This window comes from Monopterus albus, unplaced genomic scaffold (genome assembly GCF_001952655.1).
Source record: "Monopterus albus unplaced genomic scaffold, M_albus_1.0 scaffold18.1, whole genome shotgun sequence".
NCBI lineage: Eukaryota > Metazoa > Chordata > Actinopteri > Synbranchiformes > Synbranchidae > Monopterus > Monopterus albus.
This window is the reverse complement of record NW_018127898.1, coordinates 4,696,474-4,707,112: the sequence shown is the minus strand read 5'-3', so window position 1 is coordinate 4,707,112 and position 10,639 is coordinate 4,696,474. Positions and strand designations below refer to the sequence as shown.

Here is a 10,639-nt window from a genome sequence, read left to right as displayed (position 1 = left end):
TTAATGTATAACTTTTTTGTAATGCATTTTTCTGGCTTTTTTTGTTATTGTTGTGTCTCTCACTGTTCAAATAAACCTACCATTGAAATTGTAGACTGATCATTTTTTTGTTAGTGGGCAAACTTACAAAATCAGCTGGGGTTCAAATAATTTTTTTCCCTGACTGTATGTACACTTCATTTTTTGACCTTTAGGTCGTGTTTAAGATGATTTGCCGTAAGTCAAAAAACAAGGAAAAGCATCCCATGGGCTCTTGGTGATAATATACTAAATTCCTGAAAAAAAAAATTGACTGGTGGCACCTATTGTTTGTGGGCTCTACCTCCACACATCTCAGCTTAAATCATTTCTCTTTTGTCTATACAACGTTCTTCTCTTTTCAGGAACTGGGTGCTGTGTCCTTGGACGGCTATTTCCACCTCTGGAAGGCTGAGCATAACTTGTGCAAGGTAAATCATAATACATAGTCTGACCAAAAATAATTGGATGATACATTCAAGTAACTGTGAACAGGGTGACCGCTGTTTGCGGCAAGTTGCATTCAGAGATTTTTACAATCCCACTTCAGTTTAATGTGAGATCAAGTGCCCACCAAAACAGTAAATATTCTTATAATGTTATATACAGTGGGTACGGAAAGTATTCAGACCCCCTTAAAATTTTCACTCTTTGTTATATTGCAGCCATATGCTAAAATCATTTAAGTTCATTTTTTTCCTCATTAATGTACACACAGCACCCCATATTGACAGAAAAACACAGAATTTTTGACATTTTTGCAGATTTATTAAAAAAGAAAAACTGAAATATCACATGGTCATAAGTATTCAGACCCTTTGCTCAGTATTTAGTAGAAGCACCCTTTTGAGCTAATACAGCCATGAGTCTTTTTGGGAATGATGCAACAAGTTTTTCACACCTGCATTTGGGGATCCTCTGCCATTCCTCCTTGCAGATCCTCTCCAGTTCTGTCAGGTTGGATGGTAAACGTTGGTGGACAGCCATTTTCAGGTCTCTCCAGAGATGCTCAATTGGGTTTAAGTCAGGGCTCTGGCTGGGCCATTCAAGAACAGTCACGGAGTTGTTGTGAAGCCACTCCTTCGTTATTTTAGCTGTGTGCTTAGGGTCATTGTCTTGTTGGAAGGTGAACCTTTGGCCCAGTCTGAGGTCCTGAGCACTCTGGAGAAGGTTTTCGTCCAGGATATCCCTGTACTTGGCCGCATTCATCCTTCCCTCGATTGCAACCAGTCGTCCTGTCCCTGCAGCTGAAAAACACCCCCATAGCATGATGCTGCCACCACCATGCTTCACTGTTGGGACTGTATTGGACAGGTGATGAGCAGTGCCTGGTTTTCTCCACACATACCGCTTAGAATTAAGGCCAAAAAGTTCTATCTTGGTCTCATCAGACCAGAGAATCTTATTTCTCACCATCTTGGAGTCCTTCAGGTGTTTTTTTAGCAAACTCCATGCGGGCTTTCATGTGTCTTGCACTGAGGAGAGGCTTCTGTCGGGGCACTCTGCCCTAAAGCCCCGACTGGTGGAGGGCTGCAGTGATGGTTGACTTTTTACAACTTTCTCCCATCTCCCGACTGCATCTCTGGAGCTCAGCCACAGTCATCTTTGGGTTCTTCTGTACCTCTCTCACCAAGGCTCTTCTCCCCCGATAGCTCAGTTTGGCCGGACGGCCAGCTCTAGGAAGGGTTCTGTTCGTCCCAAACGTCTTCCATTTAAGGATTATGGAGGCCACTGTGCTCTTAGGAACCTTAAGTGCAGCAGACATTTTTTTTGTAACCTTGGCCAGATCTGTGCCTTGCCACAATTCTGTCTGTGAGCTCTTCAGGCAGTTCCTTTGACTTCATGATTCTCATTTGCTCTGACATGCAGTGTGAGCTGTAGGGTCTTATATAGACAGGTGTGTGGCTTTTCCTAATCACGTCCAATCAGTATAATCAAACACCGCTGGACTCAAATGAAGGTGTAGAACCATCTCAGGGATGATCAGAAGAAATGGACAGCACCTAAGTTAAATATATGAGTGTCACAGCAAAGGGTCTGAATACTTATGACCATGTGATATTTCAGTTTTTCTTTTTTAATAAATCTGCAAAAATGTGAAATTCTGTCAATATGGGGTGCTGTGTGTACATTAATGAGGAAAAAAATGAACTTAAATGATTTTAGCATATGGCTGCAATATAACAAAGGGTGAAAAATTTAAGGGGGTCTGAATACTTTCCGTACCCACTGTATATCAGTGTATATAGTTGTATAGTGCAGTTTCCCTGAATAGCTGTAGAGTTCAATAGCTGTGCATACACACTAGGGCTCTGGGATATGACGATATACATTGTGTGATGATACAATTCCAAATCAGAAAAAGTTGGGATGTTTTGTAAAATCAAAATTGAAAATAGTGATGTGTAAATCATCTGTGTCCTGTATTACACTGAAAACAACACAGCAGCACATTATTTGATGTGATACCTCAGTTTTATTCTTTAAGAATAAACACTCATTTCAGTTGTGATGCCTGCAACACATTTCAAAAAAGTTGGGACAGTAAAACATTTACCACAGTGTGATGTTGCCGTTCCTTTTCACTACACTTAAAATATGTTTAGGGACTGAATACACCAGGTGATTAAGTGTATGAGATGTCATTTTGTCCCATTCTTCCTATAAACAAGTCTTAAGGTGCACAGCAGTCCTGGGTCTTCAGTGACCCAATTTGCATTTCAAAAAGCGCCACAGATTCTCTATTGCGAACGGGTCGGAACTGCAGGCAGGCCAGTCAAGCACTCACACCCTTTTCCTCCACAGTCGGGCCTTGGTAATGTGCAGTATGAGGTTTTGCATTGTCTTGTTGAAATACTCATGGGTGTTCTTGGAAAAGATGTAATCTGGAAGGCAGCACATGTTGCTCCAAAATCTCTCTGTATTGTTCAGTATTAATGGAGCCATCACAGAAGTGGAAGTGACCTTTGCCAAGTTCACTGACACAACCCCAGACCATGACAGACCCTGGCTTTTGGACTTGATGCTGGTAACAGTCTGGATGGTTCTTTTCGTCTTTGGTCTGGTGCACACAGCGTCCATTCCTTCCAGCAAAGACCTGAAATACTGATTGGTCTGGCCACAGTACACATTTCCATGGTGTGATGGTCCATCCCAGATGCCTCCGAGCCCAGAGCAGTTCACTGCGCCTCTGGACACTGTTGACATAGGGCTTCCTTTTGGCACAGCACAGTTTTAAGCTGCATTTATGGATGTAACTACGTATTGTAGTGCCTGACAGGTATGCCAAAATAATCCTGAGCCCATGTGGTTATATCGCTTATACAAGAGAGACGTTTCTTGATGCAGTGCAGTCTGAGGAAGCAGAAAGCACGGCCATCCATCCTAGGCTTGTGTTCTTTCCCTTTACGCACTGAAATACCTCCAGATTCCTTGAATCTTTTATTATGTTAGGATTTGGGGTTGTAGAAAAATGTCTATTGTTTCATAGTATGTCTGTAGTTTATTTTGTTGTCACAAACCACACTGCAATATTTTTCTTATTTGCATGACGCTTTGCGTTCTTCCACATAGCACAGATGCAGGCTGGAATTTTGCATGGAGGAGAGTGAAGGTGACACAGCCAAAACAAAATGTGGAGCTTGTAGCTGAAATGGGCTGCTTCTGTCACATGGACATGATTTGAGTATGATGAGTCTGACACACAAATTGTGCCATTGAGTGGTCTCTACAACAGACTTAAATTCCACTTATGCAAAAATCATATCAAATAGTACAATGGAACCTTGGATTGCGAGTAACCCGGTTTGCGAGTGTTTTGCAAGACAAGCAAAAATTTTGATTCGATATACGAGTGAGGTCTTTCAATAAGAGTAGTACGTACGCTTTGTCTGCTGAGCATCACGTGATGCACGTCACAACTGAGCCGATGGTTCTCATTGGTTCACTTTGATATACGAGTGCTTTGGATTACGAGCACGTTGCCGGAACGAATTATACTCGCAATCCAAGGTTCCACTGTGGGACTACAGATGAGCCAAGCAAGTATAGTTAAGTGCTCCAAACAAACCCTAGACTTGGATTTTGCAAGAATGTTGACTTTTGGCAGCGGCACGTCATTTGTCAAAGAATCCCAAAGATGGAAGAGATAATGGTTGCCATTACAGCTTGCATCTGCAAATACATGGCCTCAATTTACACTGTCGAGAAACGTAGGCTTTATACATTTGTAGCTTGCTTTATATTTGGTTTTATGCTTAACTGACAATTTGCACAAAGGTTCTAAATAAAAGAAGGAAAACAGTCAAATATGAGCAATGTTACTTTGAGTATATAATTCAAATTCAAAGTGTAATAAGAAATAGGCCTTTCCATGTGTTCATTAAACAATTTATTCATTGACATTATAGAAAGTGTGCTGTATCATGATGCGTATTTCTGTATATGAGATTCTGGTTATATCATAGGATTCATATAAAACCCTTTTTAATATTTATTGGCATTTCCCTCTAGATACTGTCCACCAAGCTGACTCACTGCAAAGAGAATGTGTGTCTGACATATGGACAGGACTGGTCGGTGTACGCTGTGGGCTCTCAGGCCCATGTCTCTTTTCTGGATCCACGGCAGCCAACGACTAGCATCAAGTCCGTCAGTTCCAGAGAGAGAGGAAGTGGTAAGTGATCTGTAAATTGATTTTAGCCAACCCCCCCAACTCAACTATACATTACTTAGCGACAAGGCCACACCCCATACTCATTGCTCCCTCACTCTTAAGTTGCATTTATTAAATATAGCAGAACATAGGTGAGAGGGTTGATCATTTTTAAATTGGCTTTGGGTTTAGTTGGATTTGTTTGTTTGTGCAGGAATCCGTTCAGTGAGTTTCTATGAGCACATTGTGACAGTAGGCACTGGCCAAGGTTCCCTTCTGTTCTATGACATCCGGGCTCAGAGATTCCTGGAGAACCCATTGAATCGAGATGGCATCCTCAAGCTTACTACAGGGAAAGGCTGGCTGGTACATTATTCAATTTTTTTTTTTTTTTTTTTCCCCCCAGTAAATATTTCCTTTATGGAAAGCTGAGGTACTGGGCTAGAGTGGTCCTAGAACAAATCTAATAACATTGGAGTTGTGAATTACTTGACTAGTCATAACCTTTCCTTTCTTCTCTCTTTGCTGTCTATCATGCTGCTTTCAGAATCACGATGAGACGTGGAGGAGTTACTTCTCAGACATTCATTCCTTCCCCAACGCGGTGTACACCCACTGCTACGACGAGTCTGGCACTAAGCTGTTTGTAGCAGGTGGACCGCTCTGTTCTGGCCTGCATGGCAACTACGCAGGACTTTGGAGTTAGCCTTTTCTTCTCCTCCATCACTGCATTCTGGTCCAGATTTTTACTGAGCCAGTCCCTCCATCCCTCTCCCTCTTCAAGTCTGTTGTATGTGATCACTGTCTTTGGTATCCCTCTTGCTCATTTAAATGTCACTCTGTTTTGCTCACATGTGGGCTCAGGAGCATGATCTTGCCCCTACCATATCACGGCTTTGTATATTCTTGTGTATTTTTGTGTAGACCATTACACTATCACTTCTCTCTAATTATTCCTTAGCTCAATTCACCTCAGCTACTCTGTTGATTTTTATATAAAAATGTACAAATAATTATCTAGTAATTTTCAGGAGCTGCAAAGTCTGCCACTGAGGAACTCTCAGAAGAGTTTTGAAAAAACTAACAATAAAGTTGTGTATGTTTTCCTCATTTAAAACATCCAACATGCAGGGAGTTAAGCTATGGTCTTTGGCTCACTTGTTTTTGTAAGTAAGGATAGTGTTTATTGCTGCTTTCTCTGTGATAAACGACAGTGTCTTTGTGAAATACTTGTGGAATTTTCTCCAAAAATAGTTCCTTTTCACTCTGTCATTGAAATGGATGGCAATACAAGAGAGGAAGAAATACTGAAGAGAAGAGAATTCATTTTAAAGAACTGAACAGGATGGAGAATATTTACTGGTTGGAACAGCTTGTCCTGTCCTACAACAATCACAAAGCACTTCTCTCTTCTGTCAGAAGTAAAACAAAGAAGCCAATCACAGTGGTGTTCATGCTTTTCACACTAAGATGATGTAAAGGAGAAACATTAAGAGGGTAAATGCAGTGTTGTTCTGCTATTAATTAATCCTGACTTTTTTTGTGTGATTTTACAGGCTAATATTCTAATTTGCTTTATTTGTATTTATTTTCCCCTCTCTGTCACCTTTACTCAGTTGGTCTGGGGTGTTTGCTGCTTTTGAAGGATATACTGAGTTTTGTCCTGCTTCTCTTTGACCACACTGCTTTCAGCAGACTTGTCCTTTAACTGTCACTGGAGAATTTGTTCTAGATTTTAAGATTTGGTAGCAATCCAAGTGTCACCAAATACGATGATTAATAGACAGTGGAGTCTGTAATTGATGGATTGAATCCCCTTGTGATTATGGGACGCCACATAAATTGGGAAGAAGATTTGGAGTTGCCCACTTCAATTTTCTCTAAAACTTAGAAAGAAAGATGCAAGGAGAACCATTGAGGGTTATTGGACTCTGTCCTGGACCTAAGTGCTGCAGGTGCATATGTTTGTTTTCAGTGTGATTCATTTGGTTTTCCCTCTGTTACTATCAAGGAGTGAGTGACTCTGCTCTTGTCCTGGTTTGGTTAAGGCAGAGTAGGCTTTAGTTACATTTTTGCCTTCCTCAAGTCTTTCTGTGAAAGACTGTCACAGGTGATCATAGTTTTCCTTTTATACATGGAACCTTTCCAGTTTTCATAATAATGACAGACTGAAAGAGAAACCCCAATTACAACCGCAAATTGAGCGAATAACCAACACTTGTAAAGTGTATTTTATATAAATGTGCATATGTGCATTTTTATGTATATGTCTGAGAAAGTGTGTGGATTGATTTGTCGACTTGGTGATACCCCTTTTTTTTAAAGACATGCCTCATGAATGTTTTTACAAATGACTGAATCAGGATATTGTAAGATATAAACATCTGAAGAAAAACAAGCTATTAAATCTTTAAAAAGATCAGATAATAAAGAAAATGTAAATTGATGTAACGTTCTGTTTTTCTCATTTTTGACATTACCTATCCCAAACTTTTTATCTTGAACTAAAATGGATCACTGAATGTTGCCATATCCGACCATATAGTAGCTCTCAGGAGGGACCAGTCTGTACTGTGATCGTGTAGGTATTGTTGAAATTGTGTAGCTATGTGCACCAAACATAATCTCAACAGAGGAAAATAACATGTTATTTGACTACAAAAGTCCAACGCAGCTCCTGGTTTCAGCGAGGTTTGTGTAAATATTGTGAAGTTGAGAGCCGGAGAGGAGAGCGGAGCATCCACCGCGGCAGCGCACGTCACGTGACCACCCTGTCTGCTGCTGGCCGAGTGAAGCGTGTTAGCAGGTAATAAAACACATTTTCTTATTTTTTTTCCCCCCTAGTTCAGTTTCTGTTATCAAGTGACCTTACGCCATAGTCTTAAGCATGTTTTCGCTGAAATAGTTGGTCGCCACCTTCTTTGTATTGCTTACAGGAGGCTGCGAGGGATGTGTTTTGCAATTTTTCTGTCTTGGTTCCCGGTGAGAAATGTCGGGATGGGATTGTGCTCCGCTGCGAGGCCCCTTTTCTTTAGATTTGCCACATCTTTGTTGTTAGCTGACTAGCCTGTTGTTTAGATGTAGAGGAAACCTCGGGTGCAGCTGCTACTATCATTGGATAACTGCGGACCCGTATACAGTAATACACGCATAAGACTTTAGCAAGCTTGTTCGATTTTCGTTGGATATCGAGCCAGATTTAGATAGCTTCGTTTGCTAGCTTCTCCCCTCTATCGTTTGTTCACTGTTGACGATATAATGTCAGCATTAGCATTGCTAGTGGCTAACTTCGATTCATGCTAGCGAGGACAAAGGGGACCCTAGTACCAGCAGCACCAAGTCGGTCAATGTGAAGTCGAAGATGACGCTATGAGAATCCGATTTATTCGTGCAAGATGGTCATTTAACGTTAACCGTTACCTAATGTGTAGACTCAAATGCTAAGTAACTCAGCAGCTACGGGCTAACATTAGCATTAGTTCAAAACAACGACGCGCTTGCTTTACTACTAAAATAAACAGTGGCTAATAGTTAGTTGCCTATAATCAGTTTTTGTTACATAAGTACGTATCCGCGTGTACCTTAAGACTTGTCATCTTTGTATCCTCAAATTAACGACATGAACAATCGAGATGTGCAGAGGTAACATTGCTGGATGATTGTTTTGTTATTGTTTGTGTGTAATCGTGGAGCCTCTTTATTCATACTTATAATGCGAATATCTGATGTATTGAACGCAGATTGTAGCTACTGCCGCACCTTTCTCGGTTATTAAAATCAGCTTTCGATGTGTTTGGGTGAAATTGCATTTAAATCCTGTTCGTCCTTTTGCATTAGCTTTGTTCCGTCTGGCAGCCAATAACAGCGAAGCATCTGTCAACGTCACTCGGGCTCTGCGAGCTGGATTGCTATTGTTCTCTGACACAAAACCAGTGGAGATGTCGGTAGTTAGTAATTGATACCACAGTCAAAGTTTAGCAGTACAAGCTGAGGTGCAGGATATTTTAGCCTCACAGTGTCTTGAGCAATAATTTTTCCCCATATATTTGTAGATTTATCGAGCTGTTTGTGTGTACATGGTTGTGAGTGTTTAAGATTTAATATCCATCCAATTTGCAGCAAGGTACAAATTGTACAGGACTCAGCTATCGGATACACACAAATGAATTCAGCATTTTATTGCAGTAGTGTAATGTTTAGAGAGAGAGAGAGAGTGTGTATATAACATTGATCTAGCAACAAAAGGATTTGTGAGTTCAGGGTGTGTACACTGTTTGTACTGCTGCACACACACTGTGTTTTGTGGTGTTTGTAAGAGGACACTGGGTTGCTCTCCCTCCTTGACCTAGATTTCAGCAAGCTGTTGCATCACAGTGTATCTTACAGCCTTTATCGTGCTTGTGCACAAAAGCTTAGCTGTGCTCACAACACATATTTCTGGTATTAAACACTTAACTTTCTTCTATGCAGTCACACAGGTGGGAAGGCTCTGTAAACACATTGTAGATTAACAGTGTGTTGTACATAATATGTGGGTTTAAGTTGGTGTATTACTCATCTTTCCATGTTTCTGGTTCTTTTGCAGGTTTTTCTATTTTGTACATACAGAGTTTTGTAAATACTACATATGATGAGCTCACTGGGCAGCGACAAGGCCCGGGGCCCTCGGGAAAAAGCACTGCCTGCTGCTACTCACACATCACAACCACAGAAACAGATACAGGTGAGTAACTCACCCCGGTAACATTAAAAAAAAAGCATTGTGTAAACACATTCCTTCTCAACTACAGCAGTTTTGACACAAAACAGCCATGGGGCTCACAACTATCCCTGCCAACAAAACCACCATATACAGTGGTCAATAGCGAAAATTATTTTCTTGTCTTTTGATTGCAGCCACACACACTTTCAGTGGCGACAACAGGAGCCACTTGCCCAGTAACCATTTCTTCCTTGTTGGTGATTTCAGACTATGTAATCCCAGCTAACAGTTTCATTCATTCTTTGTACAATTTCTGTACTTTGTTCCTCTTTTTGCCATTGTTTTCTCAGTTTTCTTACTGTATTTGTGTTGTAGGCTACCGCTGAGCAGATCCGACTTGCCCAGATGATCTATGACAAGAATGATGCTGACTTTGAGGACAAAGTTAACCAGGTGAGAAGCACTTTGTGCATTTAGCAGAAAGCTCATTGTCTGGCTACTAGGCTGTTCTTCTGTGACCCGAGTACACATGAAAAGCGATGACGCAAGTGGCACCATGACGTGTACTGTCACATTGTGCTGAACGGGTGCATTGTGTCACTAGTACACCTTAGTTGACTACTATAGCCTCTACTACAGACCTCTCGGCTCCGGGTGAAAAAGGACTGCTGCTTCCTCAGACCCACTAGCAATTTATTTATCTTCTCTTTGCTCAGTTGTCCTTGGAAGATGTCATATTTTTTGCCATGATGAGTCTCATAGTGGCGCCAAATATTATATTCCTTTAGCACAGACACTTGTTGATGACACACCAAGCACGCAGGTTTCCCATTTATCTCTGTGAATAAATAGGAAATGGTCTGTTTTTCTTGGAAAAGTCTATACTCTATATGCCCTTTTCTCCTCAAAGACATTTTGGCTAATGTTTGTGAGGGCGAGGAGACCAGGTAGACTAGTTGTGCCGCTTCTTCTACTCTGACTGAAACAGTGCACCGCTGGCGGATAATTTTAGGAATAGCATTTTATTAAAAATTTCTAGTTCATGTCTTTTATGCATTTTTCACTTTCAAAATTCATCCTGCGGGCCGGATTGAATCCCCCAGCGGGCCTGACCTGGCCCATGGGCCGTAGATCTTACACCCCTGCTCTACACCAAGGACTGCATCTTGAAGGACCCCTCTGTCAAGCTTCTAAAGTTTGCTGATGATACAGTGACAAGTCAGCCTACAGATGGGAGGTTGAGCAGTTTATCGTGTAGCCAGCAC

At 41.2% G+C, this 10,639-nt stretch overlaps 2 protein-coding genes across 8 annotated transcripts in view; both read left to right on the top strand.

The window, feature by feature from the left end:
- dcaf12 (DDB1 and CUL4 associated factor 12) overlaps window positions 1–7,118 on the top strand; it is a 19,429-nt gene extending 12,311 nt beyond the window's left edge. For both annotated transcript variants that reach the window (XM_020593084.1, XM_020593083.1), the window contains 4 exons: window positions 384–449; window positions 4,531–4,693; window positions 4,887–5,038; window positions 5,220–7,118. In XM_020593084.1, coding sequence (XP_020448740.1) covers window positions 384–449; window positions 4,531–4,693; window positions 4,887–5,038; window positions 5,220–5,378 — 540 coding nt within the window. In that variant the 3' untranslated portion in view covers window positions 5,379–7,118. The remainder of the gene's footprint in view (window positions 1–383; window positions 450–4,530; window positions 4,694–4,886; window positions 5,039–5,219) is intronic.
- A 262-nt stretch (window positions 7,119–7,380) lies between these two features.
- Window positions 7,381–10,639, top strand: part of ubap2a (ubiquitin associated protein 2a) — an 18,956-nt gene continuing 15,697 nt past the window's right edge. The window contains exons 1-3 of one of the 6 annotated variants that reach the window (XM_020593077.1): window positions 7,381–7,478; window positions 9,258–9,395; window positions 9,750–9,827. In XM_020593077.1, coding sequence (XP_020448733.1) covers window positions 9,300–9,395; window positions 9,750–9,827 — 174 coding nt within the window. In that variant the 5' untranslated portion in view covers window positions 7,381–7,478; window positions 9,258–9,299. The other 5 variants (XM_020593079.1, XM_020593082.1, XM_020593080.1 and 2 more) reach the window with 5 other exon arrangements.